Source organism: Boleophthalmus pectinirostris, unplaced genomic scaffold (assembly GCF_026225935.1).
Source record: "Boleophthalmus pectinirostris isolate CB_2022bp ecotype Guang Dong unplaced genomic scaffold, ASM2622593v1 HiC_scaffold_16, whole genome shotgun sequence".
In the NCBI taxonomy this organism is placed as follows: Eukaryota; Metazoa; Chordata; class Actinopteri; order Gobiiformes; family Gobiidae; genus Boleophthalmus; species Boleophthalmus pectinirostris.
The window spans coordinates 20,106,485-20,129,640 of record NW_026571095.1 but is presented as its reverse complement, the minus strand read 5'-3'; the positions used below and the strand labels follow the sequence as shown (position 1 = coordinate 20,129,640).

The 23,156-nt window shown below is 37.3% G+C and overlaps 1 protein-coding gene across 1 annotated transcript in view; it reads right to left on the bottom strand.

Moving 5' to 3' along the window:
• The window catches only part of LOC110170357 (microtubule-associated protein 4-like), a 49,636-nt gene extending 28,620 nt beyond the window's left edge, over positions 1-21,016 (bottom strand). The window contains exons 1-5 of the mRNA XM_055152019.1: positions 20,827-21,016; positions 13,428-13,514; positions 12,772-12,849; positions 11,891-12,118; positions 8,291-9,364 (exon numbers count right to left, since the gene is read on the bottom strand). Coding sequence (XP_055007994.1) covers positions 8,291-9,364; positions 11,891-12,118; positions 12,772-12,849; positions 13,428-13,514; positions 20,827-21,016 — 1,657 coding nt within the window. The remainder of the gene's footprint in view (positions 1-8,290; positions 9,365-11,890; positions 12,119-12,771; positions 12,850-13,427; positions 13,515-20,826) is intronic.
• Positions 21,017-23,156: the final 2,140 nt, after the last annotated feature.

Genomic DNA, 23,156 nt, shown 5'->3' with positions numbered 1-23,156 from the left:
CCTAAAGCCTAATGACCTCCCTGTAACATACTCATTAAATGCAGTCTCTGTGCTCTTGGTCTTTTCTGAACATCACAGCGGGACACTGTGGGCTGCTGCTGCTGCTGCTCTACTGCTGCACCTGACATATACACTGATATCCATGTGTCTTTTCATCCTATAGGGGGCAAACACAGTACGGTACCCCATTACACTTAAAAAGGCTATCTGAAGTAGGGCTCAAAAAAAAAAAAACTAATAGAAGGACATGTTTGTACAGATCTAAACTACAGGGTTAGCAGTTTTTAGAATAAGACAGGATATTTAGTTTTTTGTGAAAAAATATGGTATCTCAAAAATTACAGCCTTCGCGTCTGGCAAATTGCTCCCATTCAAATTGAGATTTTGATTTGATTGCAATTAATCTTTCAGCCCTAATGTGACATTATAGGATGTTATTTTTATTTTTACTAAAATAACATCCTATAAGTGCTTGAGACTAGAGGTGGGAGATTAATTTAAAATAAATAAATACATAGAATTGATAATATTATAATTGCTGTTATTCACATTTTGAGAGCAACCAAAACATCTGCAAGTACATTTTAACACATTCCTAATGCATAGTTCATCTTTTGTTGAATATCATTCTAGAGAATCCAAACAGATATTGCAATATTCTTTCCTCAGTATCACCCATCCCTACTTGAAATGTGTTTGGTTTGCAAAGTGACCATTCACCATGTTTCTTAACACAATTTGAGACCTCCATTCAAGCAGCAGAAAGTGTATAATTTGACTTCAAGGAGTGCAGCCATCTGGACACAAGTATTCTCTCACCAGATTCTCCACTGGAAATAAAAATGAATGGTTGTCTGAGCAGTGATTCCACCAAGGTTAAAAAGAGAAACATAACATGATAACATTAGCCCTGACTTCCTGTACGCATGGTGTGCATTACTGTAGTAAATACATAAATAAATGCATTATTGTATTTGAGCTATGGAACTGGATGTATAATTTTAAATGGCAATGTTGAAAAATATGTGTTTACATCTGAGAGTTAATCGCTGTTGAGTTATGTTTTAAGAAGCTCCACCTCAAAAAAGCTTTTCTATAAAAACAGCAAAAATCTAAAATAAAATAAATTAAAAAGTTTCAAATCAAAATGTATTTATTATTAAGTTAAAATCTCATGTTCCAAAAAGTTCATTTGGTCTTCTTTTCTTCAAATTACTTTTTTGCTTTCATCTAACAAACCAGTTTTGTTTGTTTACTTTGACATATTTCAATGACTTTCTGCAGTCATTATCAGAAGAGTCACGCAATGTTGCTGTGACTTGGCGCAGTCTTGCTTTGGAGTTGTATTTTTGCTTCATTCACGCTTGTTTTATTAACCAATTAATCCAAAGTTGTCTTCTCTGAGCAAACAAAAATGCCCTGTTTGCCTTTAGCTATTTACTTGTGTCACAGGTAAAACTCTGAACTTTTCCTACGCAGTTTTAAAACCCATAAATCATCACCAGACTCAATCTACGGTCAAACTATGTTTACAACAAACTCATGGCTTTATTAGCATACCATATTTTTTGGACTATAAGTGGCACTTTTTTTCATGGTTTGGGTGGTCCTGTGACTTATAATCTGGCGCGATTTATATATTAAAATTTTCACACTGATAGCCACGAGAGGGTGCTCTAGGCTTGTGTGCCAGTGCTACTCCTATTAGCGCTGTACCACTGCACATGTTTCCTGCAGAAAAAGCCGCTGTCCTGCTGCAAGTAGTGAAATATTCAGCCAAAATTGAGAAGCAGAAAGAAAGTCTGGAGTGAGCAAGACACTTGTGAGGAACTGGCAGAAAATGGGGAATGGAGAACTTCATGGCAACCGTCCAATGACTTTCAGGAAAGTTGCATGACGCAACCGGGAGCCTGGACTTCAGTGACAACTGAAACCATCCTGTCAGGATTCAGAAAGGCCAGAATAATTCTAACTGGAACTAATGCTGAGTCTACAGCTACGCAGAAGAGGAAGCGCTGCTCTGTTTACCACCAGAGGTTGCAGAGTTGCTCAGAAGTGACACCGAGGATGAAGAATTCAATGGATTTAGTGATTTGGAATGAGATGGAGAGTTTGGTAAAGTTGTTAGGTTCTGTTGTTTATGCTATAGTTATTGGAATAATTGTTTATATGTTACATTAACATACCAGACGCCTATTCAGCCTGTTGTTCTGTATTCTATTGTTATTACAATAACTTGCCTTTCAAGATGAAATGTCGGTTCCTGGTCGCTGATTTTCTAAATTAAATTTCCCCCAAAAAGTAAGCAACTTATAGTCCGGTGTGACTTATATATGTTTTTTCTTCTTCATTACACATTTTTTGGCTGTGCTACATTCTCAGGGGATAAGGACATCAACTGTTAATTTTCTGATTGTTAATTCCTATTGCTGACAGCAAATGGAGCTCCAAAGCCTAAATGCCTACTTGGAAACAGACGTGAAGCTCATAAAGTATATTTTCCAATTGCAGACATGCATCTGACTTATTTCAAAATGACCAAAAGCATGTTTAAAAGATAATTAAAGCCAAAAGAATGCATACTATCTATTCTTTAAATTCAGAAAATGCTGTGGAAGCCAGTTTCTTATTTTTTTTAATACTTTAATACTTTTGATTTCCAATGACAAATTTTTATGATAACTATAAATCAGAGTGTACTTTTGCACTGGCACAGAAATATAATGTCAAGTGCTTTATTGGTTCTTCTTTGCACAAATCTTGTAAAAATTACTTTACATTAAATTTTTAGACTTTTGTGGAAAATCAATTACTCAAAAGCTCAAAGCGATTTTAGCAGTTATCTTGACCTCTAAAATGGCAAATGAATAATCTCCCTCATCCATAGATTAATTGCAAAGTCAAGTCGTAATTAAAATGTTACATTATTTTATGATGCAGATTACAGCAACTTTTGTTATTTTTGTCTTAACTACTCTCTGTTGTTTGTTGCAGTGACAGATACCATAGAAGACCATACAAAAGAAATATACGAAAAATGCAACTTATAAACCTGCTTTTTGATTTCAAATTTGACCTGTCCCTTGTTAGTGAACTCATCTCACCTCAGGACTTAGACCGAGGCAAAGAAGCCACTCGTTAGGCATGAATGAAAACAAATGGGGTGACATTGCATAATCCTCCATAAACAATTTGTCTACTGTATGGCAGAGGGAGAGGGGAGAAGGGGAGAACAGCGGAGTGTTGTTCATGCTGCAGATATTATGCAATAATGAGGACTTTAGGTCAAAGGTGAAAGGTGATAGGAATATTTGCCAACCCTGAAACTGATCAGTTAATCTATATAGTACTAGTCATTTAGTGCAATGTAACTTTCACAAACAGTGTGTCAGTGTGTCAGTGTGTCTGTTTCTGTATGTTTCTTTTAGTTTTCTGTATTGCTTAAAAAGGAAAATAATTGTGATTTAAAGATTTCAGCTTTGCAGCAAGACATATCAGTCAAATTCCTGTTGAATTATACAACTCTAAGCTTAAAGGTGTATCTGATCAAATAAATGTTGCGGTTATAGGCAAAATGATTAAATATTGTCTGGTACTATTATTAAGCCTTCCTGCTTCTCAATCAAATGACCTTCACCCATGTTACTGTGGCTCCACTTGTCACTCCCCCTTGTGTTGTTGAGAAGAAAATAAGTTGTATATTTAGTTTAGGGAAGACTGAGAGAGTGGATCAAATCAAATCATAGTATCATCTTTCTGTGCGGGCCAACACTGGAGGTTACCCGGAGCACTGTTTTTGAAGGTCAAACGGCGCGAGCTGCAGACAAGGCAGAGGAAGCGCAGCTGGTCGTCCGCGGCAACGTGGGGAGAGGGAAGGGGCTGCTGTGGAGGTGTGAGGAGGAAGCAGGATCTTGTCAGAGCGGTTCTATTTTTACCACTGTCACACCCAGTACACCATTGCTCACGAGCAGAGTCTACTGTTTCCACAGCAACCGCCTCCTGTGTCTCCCTGACAACCAGCACCCCCCCACCCCCCCAAAGGCAACCCCATCCCTAACCCCCCAGTCGATGCACAGTGATTATTACAGCGTGGCTGGAGATACAGGGGAATGAGGCGAGACAAAAAGGTCAAAGATCCTCTGTTTCTAATGAAATACTTCGACCTCATTACAGAGCTGGATGTCTGAGGGCCTCACATTTACATGCATACAAACCAAATGCCATCAGTTTTATTAATACAAGAATATTCAAGGACTTAACTAACCTTAATTAATATTTAACAACAAAAAATAAACAAGACTAAACATCCAGTTGAGGAATCTAGGTCACTATAAGCATTTTGTACTTTTGAAAGCCAATAACTTGCATTTAATGAGCAGATTATGTTCGACAATTTCTGCATGTACTAACAACGATGATATTCTAAACAAAGATATTTCAGCAAACACCAAAGACAAAAGAAGTGCTTAAATGAGGTAAACTGGTAATTTTTCTGTCATGTACTGCATTTGTTATAATAAATCTATGTATACAATTGCCTTCACAAATCATTAAAAGGGGAGTAACGATATTCAAATCTCACGATACGATATTGTCATGGTATGAACCTCACAGTATGATATTTATTGCAGTATTGTGGGAAAACTCACAATATGGTTGGGAGGCTCACGATATTACGATATATACATAATAACAAGACTGACATTATAAAATGCTTTGACCAGTCATTTATTGTCACATTTAGGAATGTAACAATATCCAAATCTCATGGAACAATATTATCAGGATATGCATCTCACAGTACAATATTTATTGCGATATTTTGAAATTAAAAATGGATCACTTCATCTTCTGAAATGAATCATGGGATGTGTAGCTCTCTATGTTTATAAGATGTTGCCACTATAAAACAATGCATTTAAGCAAAGGAACTTGTGATTCGATATATTGTGACAGTCCACGATATTATTGTGAGAACTCTGATGACATGATATCACGATATTTCGGTTATTGTTACATCCTTAATCAATAACTGCAATTGCACCCCTGCATTACAATGTTTTTTCTTTCTTTCATATAATAGAAAATTATAAAACTTCAAGTGATGTGCAGCAAAGTCTAGGTATGTTTTTGATAAGATAACAACATTCTAACATGTCTTATAGCTCACTTAATATAGGCCCTTTACATTCACAGCATACCTATAGGAAATATCTTGTTGTGCCTTATCAGAATAAAATGGTTAGACAGGGGTAAGAGAGCAGAGGAGGATACAAACAGGATAAAGATATAAAGAAGACAAATGAAGGTCAAATCATAAGACAGATGACGAGCAGGGGTAATGGAGATGCACAGCAGGTATAAAGTTTAAAAAGGAAATAATGAGATACTTTTAGACACAACTGGCAGAATGTGGAAAGGCCAAAAGGTGAAACTCAAGCACAAAACAAACTCATTTTATACGAAAATGTAAAGTGCAAAGTTCAGCAGTATAATTTCTATAGTACTTTAGAATAATGGTTTCTAGTCTTGCAGGTAGCTAAAGCAGCAATAAACAAATATGAAGCAAAGCAACATATCCATGGTAAGTAGAAAGGTTACACAGTGCATTTTTAACAAGCAATGAATATTAAAGCTAATTTGGATCACTTCAGGGATATTGTTTACACTGTCATCTTTATATAATGCCTTTACTTCAGCTTTCTCTTTCTTTACACAGACACGTAGGTCACATATTGTAATACATATCCATATAAGGCAAACAGGCAGGTAATAAGGCCAAAGGATGTGCTGTTATCTCTAGCAGAGGAGACATATGAACTTCCTACAGACATAATCAGATTGAAGCCAGTCCAACATAGCCCATCATAACTCATGCTGGGAATGAAAATGGGAACTTCTGTTGTGCTATTGATATTAAAGGGATATTCTCACACTCACAATAGTGTCACAATAACAATTCGTCGTGTGGTGTGAAATAGAGATTCTCTGGAACAACTCCTCCTGAACACATGTTGCTACCAAAACAAAGTGACTCATAAATTTGAAAAGGATTTGAGATCCTATCCCAACAACAGTTAGCCAGGCTAGCACCACCTAGTGCCTCCACTCAATTTAATTTCTCTCCAGCAACTAGGTCAAGAATCAGAATACACTAGACAGTTCGCAAAAACCTTGGAAGTGCGAGTTCGAGCGCCAGCCAATCAGTGAAGAACCATACATTCTGTGTTGGCAACGAGGATTTAAAGTTGTAACAAAGTGAGTGTTCAGTGAATTTTATCAAGGGGAAAGACGTTATTGTCCTTCTTCCTATGAGATTTGGGAAAAGCTTAATATACCAGTTAGCCCCATTAGTCATGCATTACATACGTCATGACCAAATAGCAGCGATTGGTTAAATGAAAAACAAATACCTGCCTACAGTCGAGCGAACAAATCCTAATGCTGTGAGGTCAAATGGTTTCCACGAAGTCAAACCGGCTAAACAACAGTGGTGTAACCTGACAAAAGTGTTGCATTGCATATTATTTTATTTTTCTGAATTATTCACGAGAGTCTGAGAAAATTGTTTAGTTGTGTATAGAAATGTAGGTAACGCTTTAATTTAAGGTCCACATATTAATAGCCAACTAAGTGGTAATTGGTATGCTAATTAGCTGTTACTTAGCTTTTAGTTGGTATTAATCAAACACTTATTAATGCTTATTAAGATTTCAGTATATGCACAAAAACATCTATTGTGATCTCCTCTACTTTAATGGGTGGAAAATAGGTAATGGGTTAGTACACACAAAAAACGGCCATAGACAAAAATGCATAGAAAGTACTTTATAAATACTAACAAAGATGTAATTAAGCACTTATTATGCATTTTACTATTAACTAGGTATTAATATGTGGTCCCTAATCTAAAGTGTTACCATATTTACTGATTGTATTTACTTATTATGGTTATTATTTTCTTGATTCATAATTTTCCATATTCTTGTATGTAATTATTATTTTATTACTATTTTATGTAATTTTATGTTTTCTAGCACAATTGAGCTTCTGTGTTCAAGCTATAGTCTAATCTTATGCCTTTACTTCCCTTGTAGTGTGGCTGACGCATGTTTAATCAAAGACATTTCACCAGAATATGATGATGATGATGATGATGATGAGATGTAGTCCTTTTAAAAAGATGCAAAGACACATATAGACTGTACTCACCTGTTGTTGTTGATCACATTATTGTTGGCAGCAGAGGGAGAAAGCAGGGAAGGGAGAGAAAGAAGGAAATGTTCAGTCACTTCTGCCTCGCTGAAATAAAGTTACAAACAGTTCATTAGAAATCACATCCTAAAAATCTAACTGGATCATTACAATAGAATAGTCAAATGCTCATTACTGTAATTCTAATATAATTCATGAATTGCTATGTTAAGTGGGCCAGTATGCAAGCTTAAAAAAACAGGATTAAACATAGCTGAAGTAGTCGAAAAGAAAGCTGTAGTTTTAGAAAGGCATTTTAGTCAGCACAAAAACTCAAGAATCATTGAATAATAATTGAAGATATTTGGGAATAGTGGTAATAAAGTAAATTAGACTACTACTACGACAAGGGTGAAGTTGATTGCGTCATCCCCAGTTCATGAATGGGAACTGTTCTTGATATTTGCAGCTATAAATTGCGCCACTATTGGTTTGCATCAGAAAGTAGGAAAACCCATTATCAAGAAGAACTGATAAATTTAGAAATAAGCACAAATATAACTATTAAACATTGTTTTTAATCATGAAATTACACTTTCAGCAAACCATTTGGATTTATTGGTAACTGAGAAATAGTAAATTATCTATGTAGTCCTATTATTGGGTACAAAAAAAAAACAATAACCATGAGTATTTAATTCATATAGGGAGGAAACAAAGAGAAAGGGGTAGAGCTATCAAAACAGCAAACCAGTTAAGAGCAATTACATAGAGACAAGCTGAGACATATATCTAGACGCAAAGGATTGTTTTTGAATGTGGGACTTTAACGATTTATGACCAATATACGATGTAAAACCATTACTTTGTGTCTAGATATGTGTTTTTCGTAAACCGTGGTGTATAAAATAGCATCACGCTGTTTCATGATGATTACAAACACACAACAGATCCAACACCAAGCAAGCCTGGTGCTCGATCAGCAGAAATAAGCCATGCAAACAGGAAGACAATACAATACTAGTTACTTCCTGCTATCTTAACTGACATAATTAGCCTGATTTTGTACTGGGATTCTTCTTTGCAGTTCACCAACCTTCCAGTGGGGGGAGCAGTGGCGACGAGGACTCCTGGTGCGCAGAGGGTGCAGGGTGAGAGGGAGGGGCTGCAGGAGTGAAGGAGGGAGGGGCAGTGGTGGCTGGGCTAAAGGATGGGGTAACACTGGTGGCGACAGGAGCAGGGGCAAAAGCAGCACTGGTGACAGGTGCTACGGTAGCAGGTGCCCCGACGGGTGTAACGGTAGAGGACAGGAGAGCAGCTGAAGGGACAAAGGGCTTAGCGTCAACATTGAGGCCAGATCCAATGGTAGTGGTACTAGGAGTGGTGAAGACAGCAGACTGCGGGACACTGGTTGTTTCTGGGGGAGTTGTCTTGGCGAGGGGGGCAGTCGCGAGCGCCGGGGTGGTGGTCATTGGGGTGGTGGTCTGCGAATCGGGGGTTGAACCAGGAGGGGTCTGGAGCACTGAATCCAGGAATGAGAAAGTCTGGGAAACCGGGCTCAAGTTTTCTCCAGTCATTAAAGCTAAACTACTATTAACATCCCCACTTAGACCAGCTTTGTTAGTGTTGTTAGCTGCTGTGCTGACATTAGCTATGGGTTTACTGTCTTCTTTGTCTATGCACATTGGTTCATAAGAGCGTGGAGAGGCGTCTGTGGCAGTGTGGGAATGGTTGAAGCTTGTGGGTATTGGTGAAGGGGCTGTGGGCTGTTCTGGGTTAGGACTAGACTTAGAAAGAGGATCAGCCCACGAAGGAGCCACAGTTGCAGGTGTAGGGGAGACCGGCTGCTGAGGCGCACCCCACTCCTCCGGTAGTCTGGCCCGAGTTTTGGTCTTCCTGCCCCTCACCCGCCCCCCACCTCCGCTCTCTCTGATCTCCCACTCCCAGTTTTCCTCGTCGTCTTCATCTTCCTCCGCCTCCCCTGTGTCCTCTTTGTTTTCCTGTCTGTCCAGGAAGTCGTACACCTCGTCACGCCCCTTCTTCTTCTTCTTCCTGCGTCTCTGCTTGCCCAGCTCGCCCCCCGGCCCGGACCGCTCGGGGCTCATGGGCTCGGAGGTTGACGATGTGGCGCTGCTGTCATCCAAAGAGCCACTGGGAGAGAGGACAGGAGCTGCCGAGGGGAGGGTTTTATAAGAGGGGGAACCAATCACATACTCACGCAAAATCACCTGGTTACCAAACTACTACCTGTGTGATTTTGATTTCACTAAGATTCGTGGTATACTGACATTAACATCATAAATATGGTTTTAATACCAAATATATTAAGTATATCATTGCTTTATGTATAATTTTTTAAATAACAGGGGGACCCAATCACATCACATACTCAGAATCACTGGTTACCAAACTTTTATGTGATTTAGATTTCTCTAAGATTTCTGTTCTTGGTACAATGACATGGCATTAAAATGTTAAATGTGGTTTTAAAGCTTCATCTGGAATGTTCTACATGTCATTAAACTAAAATCTTGCACTTATTCAATAGCAGTTATATAATGCATCTTTAAGTTTTGTTTTATTGCTACCTGTGTCTAATTATGTGTTAAAGAAAGTCAAAGTAGCAGCATATATTTATCTGTGAGAAAAAGACAACTAAGTGTTTTGCATCTAATTGTGGACATGTAACTGAAGCTGTAATTACTACAGCAGACAGCTTAGCCTCCTGATGACTATATGCATAATTAAACCTTAATGAATATTCTTCACCAAACCTGTGTAGGAAACAAACTCAATTACTCAAGAGAACTTTTCCAAGGACGCTGCAAAGTTACCAGTGTTTGTAAAGAGGCTGTCTTGTAAGAATGAAATTATATTCAGATACTTCATAACTGTGCATTAGAGTAACCGTGGTCTGATTGCTTGTAGGCAACTGACGCAATAAATAAAAGTATGTGATGGTCAGTACTTTTATAAATACACCAATGTTCTCTAGAAAGTAATTACGAGGAGAATAAACCTGCAATTCTATTAGTGGATCCAGTAAGGAAGAGAAAAACAAACTATTTTAAACTAGGCTGAGACTCCTCAATTAATCATGGTAATATGGTAACCCTTTATAGTACACAGGTGTGTGAACGGATTTGGAGACATCTTTAATCACATTCAAATATCAGGGGCAGATCTTATTTTTAGAAAGCAGGCATGAAAAGAAAAACATAACACACCAAATGAAATGTGTGATTCCACACTAGTGCATGCAGTTTGCAGAGCCATACACAACAAAATATACTTAACAAAATAAAATACTGCATTTACATCGAGTAGATCAAATTGTGCACATGGAAACAAGCTAAAAACAACAGAAGAGACAAAGCATGCTTGGATGCACCCACAAGAATTCCCTACAATATAATGCTCCCTATGACACCTTGTCAATCACATTCATAAATTACCTTGCATTTTATTGTAAATTTAACACAATGTTTGCATGTATTAATTGAGGCTGATATTTTCTCCAAGGCCCTCTCTGTTATAAAGGCTCCAGGAAGTCTTTATCTATATTTGATGTAATGAGGTATTAATGGGAGTATATCTTAATCTGGGACCGGAGCACTGCCAAGAGGAACATTACTGCAGCAGCACGGCTATTTTAAACACATCTTATGCAACAGTATTTTGAGAGAGTGTTTCTTCAAATTCATGAAGAGAGCACATTGTTATCTAATCCAAACTTGTTGTAAATGACTGTTTGAAAACATCAGAGCAATATTAACTTATATATCACTCTGTCCCCATCTAGTGGCAGACTACAGAAAGAAAATAGACAATCTTTGAAATACTGAATCTTTAAAGTTTTAAGATATCATAATAGCATTTAGCTGAGCAGTATTTGTTATGTAACTGTATGGACGAGGCAGTTTACAGAACACATAGAAGTAAATATTCTTAAATATTATAATTTTGCGTACTTTTCTTTCTCACTATGAAGATAAAATGTTAGTGTGAATATATGAAATGTAATATAAAGATCAATAAAACGTAAAGCACATACTTTCATTGACCAAGCAAAAATTAGTAACCTAGAGAGACAAGAAGCACAGTAGAAGCTGCACTGAAGCATTACATCTAAGGAAAAGACTGCCCTCTGCTGTTCAAAACGGTCAGGTATCTGCCAATATTTTATTTTATAAATGTGTTCTTTTCATAGCAATTGCAATATGCAGCTATTTGATATAAGAAGAGTATACTAGACGGAAACATTTTTGTTAGTTTCAAAATATAATAGTGAGCTCAAAAAATGAGAATCACAGTAGAAGCTGCAGAGAAGCTTTAGCAGAATTAGATCTATAAAAAGTAGTGCCCTCTGCTGTTCAAATGAGCAAAGTACATATTTTACATATTAAGTACATATTTCACATTACATATTTTTTATTTTTTCAGCATTTTTACCAATTGCAATCTTTGGCAAGATGCTCTAAGGACCATATACATAAATGTTTGTTATTTATGAAAATCTAGCTTTCTTCTGTCAATACTAGAGAGTTTAATTTACCTCTCATTCTTAACATCAGCTACTTGATAATTCACTGATGTTTATTACATTTTTATTCTCCTGATTAACAACCATCTTGTTTTGACTGCGCCCTCCCAACTGCCCATAAAAAACACATGCATCATAAGAAGTCACTGTTACCTGTGGTGTGGTCTGTGGACGGCATCCCGATCCCGCCCGTGGAGAGGGGCTCGCTGGGTTTGAACAGGCCTCCTCCTGAGCTGTTGGTGTTGGTGGGAGCTTTGGGGTCTGAACCGAAAAGTCCGGGTGATTTCTGAGGCTCTAGATTTGAGGAACCCAAAGCGGACTGTCCCATTGTTGTCTGGAAAGGAGGCAGTCCAGTACCACCCAGGCCAGACTGTGAAAAGCCTACAAAACAACAACAAAAAAAAGACCTTATACTATATACTTACACCAATAGAAATTTCAATTTGTTGTATATTAATCTTAACCTAGATCTAGCTCTTCTTTTCTTCAAGATTATTTAACTTTGCTTATAATGTTTAACAGTATGATATTAAAGTTATCTTGTATGTATTCAAATAGGGCTGGGCAATTAATTGAAAGATCAAGAGATATGTTTGGGGGTTTTGAATTGAGAGGACTTTTTGTGTTAAATGGCACAGAAGTCTGTACTGTTAGCCATTTTGATTTTTTTTAATTAAAAAAACTATAGAAATTCTAATAGAAAATGTTTCTTCTCATATGTCCCAGCCCTATATTCAATTATAAAAACGCGTTTTTCTTGTTCAAAAACTCTTGCATTCTCACTGTGAGCATGGTCATCTCTCCACAGATCTGACCTGTGACTTAACCTGATGTCTGATGTTTCTATATCTTGCTCTTTTTATAACAGTCAATGTTTTTTTTTTTTTTTTCTATACTTTCTACATTTGATATACATACAGAGCACATAAAGTATATGAAGTAAGATGTATGGAATTATGTAGCCAAGTAAATAGCAGGTCACATAAAACTGAATTATATTGGAAGTATATTGGTTTTGATAAGGAGAAAAGGACCTAGAAAAGAGTCAGTCATGCTGCTGTCCTTGGGCTTGTTTGGGCTCCACTGACCTCCCATCCCTCCCATCATTGGACCTGAGAAAGAAAGGAAGGCAGACAAGAATGGAGACAAGGCTCAATAATGAAACTTATGATAAATCATTTTAAAGCTGTAATAGTTACACACAAATCACCAGATAAAATACTGTAGCTTAAGGTTATAAGGGAGCTAAGAGTTCATATGACCTTTTACAGTTGTTTCTTTTCTTTCACTCTGTCATTGTATCTTTTTAAATATTAAGGAATGAAAGACACACTGGCACCTCTAGCATAATGCTGCTGTGGTCCAATTTAGGTCATATTTAGTTGCATATTTAAAATACGTTTATATTTTGATGAGTGGTTTGACCAGAAGCAAAATGTAAAGGTTAATCTTATTAAAACATACTTTTTACAAATTTTACTCTGATTTATTGATTTTATACACTGATTAACAAAACATTTCACTATTCAAAAAATTTGAATTGTTAACGAATTTGCATTTTGCATTTAACATAAATTGCAATCTAAACATAAACTGCAATGAAGATTGGAAAGACTATAATGCTATAAAGAAGACTACTGCCTTGTTATTGTTCTTTCAAAGTCAAATCTTTTTTTTTTTTATTCCTCACCAGTCAGATAGTCAGAACTGAAGGCAGTCTGTCCTGGAGGGTCTTGGCGCCCCCCTGTGGACATTAAGGAGGACATCATTCCAGGACCTGCAAGAAAGCACAAAATAACACCATAAGAACATATGTAAATACATATTCTATTAAAAATAATCACAGTTTTATATATTTATTACACATGCTAACACACTATAGGCCCACAGTACAAAAACAGCTCATCTTCAACAATTTGACCTTTTTAATCAATGTACTTCAGTAAGTCATCTGTTCAAATCTGTTATGCTCTTGTCTTTCTGGATTGCTCTGTCAATTTGAGAATTTGTATTTCTCAATTGCAGCTGCCTCTCAGTGTCTAAATCTTTTGACAGTAAATCGCCCAGACACAACAAGCTCTGCCAGGCTGTCTCTATGGTAACGGAAAAAGAGGACGACATCATCAACATCATCTGTGTCTCCCAGGGCAACCCAGGCGCCAGCTGATCAGACTTCAGGGATCAGTGGACAAGTGCCAACCAGGCTAAAGTTTATCATCACAAATAAATACAGACATCTGTTATTATTGGTATTGCAAGAGTTGAGTGATACATATTTGGTACCAAACATTATAGTTGAATAGATCCACATCATTAATTCTCTGAGTATAGAGCAATGGGTGGAGATAGGGGTAGGTGAAATAAGAAAAAAAAAAATTAAAAAAATTAAAATAAATTTAAAACATGAATTATACATTAAAATATAGCATAATTTTGTCAGTGGGTGGTTGTGAAACATGCTTCATGCTAAGACTTCTCATGGATTTCTAAATTGCTTCTATAAATATTCAGGTTGGTTTATTTTTAGTACTCTGAGTACATCAGTGTAATAGTGAATGTTATAAATAATTAAAGTCTTGTGCATTTACTGTGAGTTTGAGTCCTGAAACCTCCCAAGGTTACTGGTGTTGTATTCTGAGTCAGACAAAGACAAAGTTAAGCCTTTCTTATATTTCCTATACATTACAACCTAAAGGAGACAAATGTATGCTGTATGCAGAGGCAAAATATTTATGTTGGTTTAGTAACTAATAAAGTGCAAGTGCTTTGAGCACACGAGAGGCAAAAAGCAGAAATAAGCCTAAAGATCTTTTCAGCACTGGTGCCTTTGAATCCCCTTAAACTTTATTCTACCAGTAAGGAAAAACTCACCAAATTATTCAACACCAAGGATATGGCTTTGGGAATTAAAGAAAAATATCTTCTTGCTATCTGTTTGCTATGTATGTTGTTATGTTATTATGTTATTGTAGGATTGTATTTGCTCAACAAAACACTGATATAGACAATGTCTTATGTCAGGGGTGTCAAACTAATTTTGTTCCGGGGGCCGTATCCAACCGACTTTGATCCCAAAGGGGCCAGATCAGAAAACTCATGTCATATAAACCCCAAAAATAACAATAAGTTCAAATATTTGTGCAGAGAAACGCAAATCTATTACAGAAATCTTTTTTAATTGATGAACTCTTTCTTATTATAATATTATAATATTATGAACAACCTGAAACTTGAAGAAAAATTCAATTTCAACACAATGTTTTAACAATAATTTGTATGCCAACAGGAATAAGTCAATTTCTGTTGTAAAATCCTGCACTCGGCTCCACTTTTCTCATGTTGGACATTTTTCTGATGAGGGTGTCACGGTCAACAGTCAAAACGATCGTCCTTTAAGAGCGTTTGGAAAGAGACAAGTCTTCATTTGTGCTGCTCTGGTGGGAGGGGCCACGTACAGAGACGCTGGAGACGCTGCTGTGATAAACACCACAGAAAATTAACACGATTTTAATAGAAAATATCATTACAATATTTAAGTAGAAAATCACCCAAGGGCCACATTAAAGGTCTTGGAGGGCCGGATCTGGCCCCCGGGCCTTATGTTTGACACCTGTGTCTTATGTGAAGACGCTTCCAGCATGACAGCTAATTGCCAATTGTACAGTAGTTCATGGGCTAGTTGTTTCACAAATTGAGAAAAATATTTTGTAAGTGAATCAATAGTCGTGTAATGTCACATTGATTAACCAGGGCTAATCTAAAATCTTAAAAAAAAAAAAACATTGCAATTTTGTTATTTTACAATGGATGAAGAAGTTCAAAGTTGTCAAAATACACAAAACATTCACACTTGTATTGGGGTAATAAAAGACACATGGTCATCTTTTGAGTTATTTGTAAAATAAACAAACTAACATAACATACATAATGTAACATACTACAAAGGTTAAAGTGCATCTTGTGAGAGTCCCTTAAGTGCATTTGTAGTGGACACCAGAAAGAAGAAAAAGAACAACAAACCACACAAACAACGCCGTCTCCACATGACGCCCGGCAGCTGCTTGACTGACCTGCATCCACTATTTATAGATCAATGTCTCATGCCAAGCTCAATGTCAAGATCTACTCCCAGACACATCATATAGACTCACCATAAAGACAACAGTGTACAATCAAGTCCATTGGATCTTTCAAACAGCATTAATTTTAGAAGATGGCATACTTTGACTAGGTTAATTTCTTTCATTACAGTTACGTTATTAGAATTCCATACATAGAATACATAGATTTATCTACCGTGTATGTCTTGAGCTCCATAGTAAAATACAAAGTAGAAGTAAAATTGGTTGCTTAGGTAAACTATCTGTAAACTGTGACAAAAAGTACATTGTTCTAGTTTAATTTCGCTCTTTACACATGAAAATAAAGTTAACTAAGCAAGTAGTAATATAATTTATTTACAGAGGAGAACAATACATGAAATACGTACATTATTAAAGACAATTGCTCGTATTTTCCAGGGGTGTGAGCACAGTACAAAAGATTCTCTATCTACTGTCACTCAAACACTGTGATTCCCCTGGGAGATAAACTGTTTTCTGAAGGATATTACAGATAAGCTAATGCTACCGTTTTGTGTCAAGGTTACAGTAACATTGTTGGTGAGCCGAACCCAAAGCATGTCTCTAATGCAGTTAGTCCTGTGATGTAATAATGGAGCTGCAGTGAATTGATTGTAATGTTTCAGTTAAAGGGCATACTAATCATTACATTCAAGAATATGAGAATCTTTAAAACTGCTTTAAACAAGTTGTTTTCAGTCATGTGCCCTTTGTAGTGGGCAATAATATATCTATACTTTACATTTTGTGGTGATTGAAGTAAAGCACTAATGATGAATTAACCAAATAATCAGTTAAGTTAAAAAGTTAAGTTTATTTTATTTTTAATTAGCTCTTTCTTGTGTTTTTTATATTAAAGATTACACACATGCTATTTCTGCATAGTTCCAAAACAATCATTGCCATATTGTCCATTTTTCACCCACCTTCCTCCCACCTCTGAAACATTTGTATTTCTAAAGTAATTTCATCTTTGCCTTTTCCCATCAACTGAGTGACACTAAAGGACACACATATAAAACCGCCACATCATCACTTCTGCTTGTGTAGACTCTAACCAGGCCCTAAACCCAGACACTGTAGTTCAGATGTGGCAGCGTCATCACATCAGTCTGGGAGCTTTACTTCAGAAGTGCTCCTCTTGCATCATACTCCTCTTTCACACATCTGCCTCCCCAGCACACACAACACAAAGTAACCGACTGAGTTATACGCCCTGACAGTGAAGGTGCGTGGGACCACTGCAGTCACATGTCACTGCGGAGTCCTGGAGCCTGCTCACTCTCAGAGGCCCTTGCGCCACCAGGCTTAATACACCACCTGAATATCCTATCTGTGTGTGTGTGTATATGGGTATGTGCTCTCGTTTATCATTATCAGCGAGGAATACAGTAAGGGAAGTAGCACTGCAGGGAGGAGGGAGCAGCAAATGCAATTGGGGTTCTAAAAATACCAACAGAACAAAAGTAGACAAATGTGTGAATTCCCGATTATATCCATTGATTGATGTTGTCAATTTTAGTCTTCTGGGGGAGTGTCTCCATAAAGATGTTATCAGTGTTGGGAGTAATGCATTATAAAACAAATTACTGTAATGCATTGCTTTTTGTTGTAACGCAGTTACAGTTTTTCTTCATACAAATTTGCTAAAATCACTGCAAGATCAGCAGTGGTGAAACGCCATCGTTATGGTTCCAAATGTTGGGACAAGCCAGAAGGACCAGTGCAGAACTCCACGCCCCATGGGGCTAATCGCAGCTGACATCCGATCGCGCTTTGCGGACACCCTGCTCTCTCATGGGCAGTCCTAGATTCCAAGTCCTAGTCCAAGATTAGTCCTGGTTTAGACCTGGTTTAGACCTAGTTTAGACCTGGTTTAGACCCAGTTTAGTCTTGATTCAGTTCTGGTTTAGACCTGGTTTAGTCCTGGTTTAGTTCTAGTTCAGTTCTGGCTTAGACCTGGTTTAAGCCTGGTTTAGTTCTGGTTTAGTCCTGGTTCAGGCCTGGTTTAGACCTGGTTCAGTTCTGGTTTAGTCCTGGTTTAGTCCTGGTTCAGTTCGGGTTTAGACCTAGTTTAGTCCTGGTTCAGTTCTCGGTTCAGTCCTGGTTTAGTCCTGCTTCAGTCCATATACGGCACAAAGTTCGGCATCTTCACACAGTTATTTTGGTGAGAGTAAATTAAAAGTAATGCAATAGTCGTGCAATACCTTACATTTTAAATGTAGTAATACTGTAAGGTAATGTATTATTTTGAAATGACAGTAACAAGTAATAAATAACATATTATAGAATTGAAGTAACTTGCCCAACAGTGGATGTTATTGCTTTGTCTAGAATGTCCCACAATATGACATTAACTTATCCATGGAGACAAGCAAGTGGCACAGTGCACTGTCAAATAAATTTTAGTTCAAAATGCAGTTTATATTTAAGGTTAAGGTACAATTTGACCTATACGTCCATACCGCTGAGTCAACCTGTCAGGAGCAGTGGATGAGTGCAGTGTAACCCTAGAAACCCTTCTGCAGGTCTTGATCTTCTACAGGTTCACGGACAGGACTACATAGCTGCAAAGTTGACCTTTTGACCTATAGTGTAAGATGTAGGTTGATGGTGATCAAAAGCAGAGCCAGAGAAAACCATAGGCACAACATGCAAATTCTAGGTAAAAACTTGCTTACTTACTTAGTATTTTATCTTAATCCATGTGACAGTATAAATTCCAGATATGCAGACATAAACAATACATGCTGAAAATGTGGCTATATATAACAGCATGCCTTACAATGACAGCAGGACTTACAACATAATTTCAAAATGTCAAAATGTCACTGGGACTGTGGATGCTTTGTTCATAATTTTTACCTATTGTCACTCTCAACACACCAAATTATTGCTTATTGCATCCTTTCCCAAAATACAAAAGCAATTTTAATGTATAAACATAAACATTAACTGAATAACATTTTAGTGATTTTCTCTCCAAAATAGGTACCTCTGTTGCCCTCTATAGTTTATATCAATTAATTATCAGTGATGTAATGGTACATATATTCGCGCCGACCTGTTTCGGTACGGAAAGTTCGGTTCGGTGCAGGGCTGTGCACGAGTGTTTACATTCCGCCACAACATGTGCAGCTACATGGAAGGCTTGGCTCTTTAATATTCACAAGGGATCTTCTCCGTGATTGGGATGGCAGTGTTTCCCGAAGTGCTTTATAGTTAGGGCAGCCACACTGACAACAATTGCCCCCCGCCTTGACTACGCCCCATCCGAACCACTTGAATCCTCACAAAACTACGGTTGTCTCGCCCCGGTCCTCACTCTCGCCTTTCACCAGCACAGAATCTCCGCTTCCCTCCCCATACACGCAACCTCTGTCCTTAGTGAAAAGGTACTTTCAACCACTGGGGACATTGTAACTGCAGCAGATCTGCACTTACTGCAGACAATGTCAAAAGTTGTTTTTTCTGGCCAAAAATATGAAGATTGAGTAAAATTTCATGCTGGAACTGTTAGTGCTGCACTTTACATTTTGAAAAGTTTTGTTTACTGTTTACAAGGAATTTATTTTTTTATAATATTTCATACATTTGTTGCTTATTTGAGAATATTTTATTTAACTTATTAGTATTACCAAGCAGCACTTTGCATTTATTTTATTTTCCCATTTCTATAATGTTAAAACAAATAGTTGGTTTAATAAACATACAAATAAACAAATGGTTTTGCATTTTGTTCCCATACTGTACCAAAAATTAACCGAATTGTGACCTCAAAACCAAAGCATGTACCAATCCGTAATTTTTGTGTACCCTATCAAATAGCCCTATCAAATATTCATTCATGACACTTTAGGATATTCAAGACAGCACCCACATGCCTAACATTTTTAAAATTTAAATTCACGTGCTTTCTGATATGTAAATGAGAAAAAGCCCCATGGTAAAACATCTGCTCTACAGTATCACGCACACCTCCCATATGGCCAATAGAAAATACAGCCAAGAGCCCTGTATCCACCATCACTGTCTAATATCTTACTGCATAGTCTCAAGTCACAGCTCTGTTTGTGGATCATAGCTGTATCATGTGTGGGGGACCTGTCAGACTCTATGAGATGACAGTATGCAAGGAGAATGAGTATTTAGCCATGAGTAGATAGTGAGGGACATATCAAACCAATCATCAGCTTTCAGGATAGAGTGTCTGTCACTGCTTATGAGAAGGACTTGCAATGTACATTACTGAACTGCTATTATATGTTTTTGACTTTGTTTTGTTGTTGTAACGTGAAATTAAGATATTGTGTGCTTTGTTTTTTCTTATGTATATTACATATAAATATAATAATATATGGTAATATACATCTTCAATCTTAATTTAATGAACATAAACAAGTTGTTTCAATGAAAATGTAATTAACGCTCCAAGTTTTAAGCATAAATTCTCTAAGCCTCTAATAAGCAGCTCACTGAACACTGTATCCTTCTTATGATTTAAATTCCCCCTAGTCCTGGATACTTTCGTGCCACACAATGGGGCAGGTTAACATGCAACTCCCAGCACAGAGTTCTGCTACGAGCTAAATCTGTACAGAGCAGTATGAAGGCCACCTCAGCAGTGTCTCAGCTGACATCGCATTACACTGATGAAGGGCAGTGAACAGCAAGAATATATGACAGGGCATTTTGTGTCTAATGCTTTAGTGGTTAATACATCTGCCAAGTTATTACTAGATTCATTCACTTTTCAAAAGATATTTAGAAAAACAATACTCCAGTCACTCATCATATAGTGTGTCATTCACTGTTTCAAAAAGAAAGGAAAAGCGGTATAAAACAATCTATAAGTACTCTGACAACCTGTAAACGTACCAGTCCTGCCATTATTCAGGAGGGAAAAGCAAAGTAAGTACTTGTTTGTTACTTGGGGACACATGTTGAATGCATAGTGTTTGGACTCACCACACTTTGGGTCCTTCCCGTCAAGCAGGGGTCTGTAGTCACTTTTGGCCACACTCTCTCCCACCTTGTCGTCATAGGGCTCTTTCTCCAGAGTGGACATGAAGTCTCTCTTCAGCAGGGCCTCAGCGGGAGCCCCCCCGGGGACCCCCCCTCCACCTCCTCCCAGAGCATCTCGCAGGCTCAGGTCCATAACTCTTTATCTGTGCAAGAAAAAAAAATACATAAGTTATAGGAATAAAATCAAAGTAATTACATTTTTTACAGCCCCTGGAGGGTCAGGTTTTAGATATATTGACTTTCACTGTGAGGAAATGACATTGGGAATATCGTAATATAAGAAACAGGACCTTAGGAATGTCTATAATGTTAACATCCCAAAACTGATTACATAGCTCTGTTCTTAATTATATTGTTAGTGCAAAGTTAGTTTATGATTCTGACCAACACATTGCATGTAAACAAAGAGCAGCAACAAAAAACAAAAACAAGCAATATTTCAGGTACTTGAATCTTGAATTTAGCAATTCAAGGAAGGACAAGGCACCATTTTCAATTGAGGTTTAATGTTTTAAATTGCGTTTTTAATATGTACATTACATATTGGGTATGAGAATTTTCCTTTTTTCCTTCACACACACACACACACACACACACACACTGTAGTAACTTTGAACCCACTCAACTGTGATCCAAGCTCAACCATAGAGCTACTGTCCCGACATTTTGACAGTGTGACCCCTGCACAAACTCTTCTTCTCTGGCCCTTTCTTTGTGTTTCTGTTTACGCCATCTCCCCTGCTCCCAGTGAACAGGCTGCCATTGTCTCACAACTCGCCCAAGTACACACAAACACACACAACTGCAGTACATGGAGGGGAGCCAGAGCCTGGATGTACAGTAAGGAGTTAGTGAAACTGTAGAGCATTGTATTCAAAAAGATAGGACTGCACTTAGCATTGTACTCAGCAATTTTTCTAATGCAGTACCTAAAACAGAGCTTCCTGATCCCCATTTAATTATTCATAAATCTGCTGTTTATCACTCCATTAGATAAGTTTCATAAGGTGTTATTATAATCAGTGTTCACAGTGTTCCCCTCTTAATAGACAAAGACTAGAACAATTCGTTGTTCAATATTCAATGTTTAGACTTTGACAAATTGTGGACTAAAAGGCTGACTAACACTTCTTAACATAAAGAAAATGTAGAAACCTCATCTTCAAGCAGCATGGATCTGGGTCTGCTAAAAATATTATGTAATCCCTATTTGTGATTGCAAGTACAAAAAGTCAATGAGTTCACGTGGCAATTGAAAATAATGGAAATATTGAAAAGAAATGTTATTCTTTTAGTAATAATTAGTTTATTGGTAATGAAAATAGGGTCATATTTAAAGGTATACTATAACTTTGATGGGGTCCTCCACCTGCTTGTCTCCATGGAGACAGTATTTCCATATGGGATTGCATTTATCCATCTCCATAGAGACAAATTACAGATCAGAGCAGCAAACATAACCCCACTAGTATGTTTTTCAAGGTGTTTGTTTTTAGTCAATACACAAAACACAATAACTTATTTTGCTTCTATTGGATAGATGCAAGATGAGTTTAATAGCGCACTGTGTAACATTCCAGGTAAAGCAAGATAATTTCCAAGCAGGCAGGTGGCAGCTACAGGAAAAGTTACACCTTTAAAGATGTAATCTATAGTCTAACACAATACATGACATTATTATATACTGTATACGTTATCATTTCCGAACTGATGACGCGTTTGCTGGGTGAGACAGCTGTTGCACTCCTAAGGATTAACAGCCTGTCTACCCACAATCCTTTGCTCCTCCTCTACATGAACTCAATGAACCTAGGACATAACATATAGGGTTAGCTTGGTTTAGATTTGTTTTCTAATACACCAACAACAACACAAACATGACCAAACTTTCAACTCTGCCCGCAGTGAACCCAGTAGCAACAAACTGTCACATTCGAGGAGAGCGGAGGCAGGGCCTATATTTAGCACAGTCACAGCAAGATGCTGTACAGCAATCAAACAATAAATAATGGTAAGTGATAAATATGTGATAATAAGATATAAATTACCCTGAAAACTGGAACAATAACTAATATCTGCAAATTTCTATTCAAGATATGGTAAGACAATAAAACAGAAAAATATATATCTCCATTGCAGTAGCACTGGCGAGTAGTAGAAAATAATTATTAGTTTATTCTTATTATGCATTGTTCATGTTAGAGATCGAATAAGATCTCATGGTACATGATCTCACAAGACAAAATTACAAAAAGATTGTGCACCCATAAGAA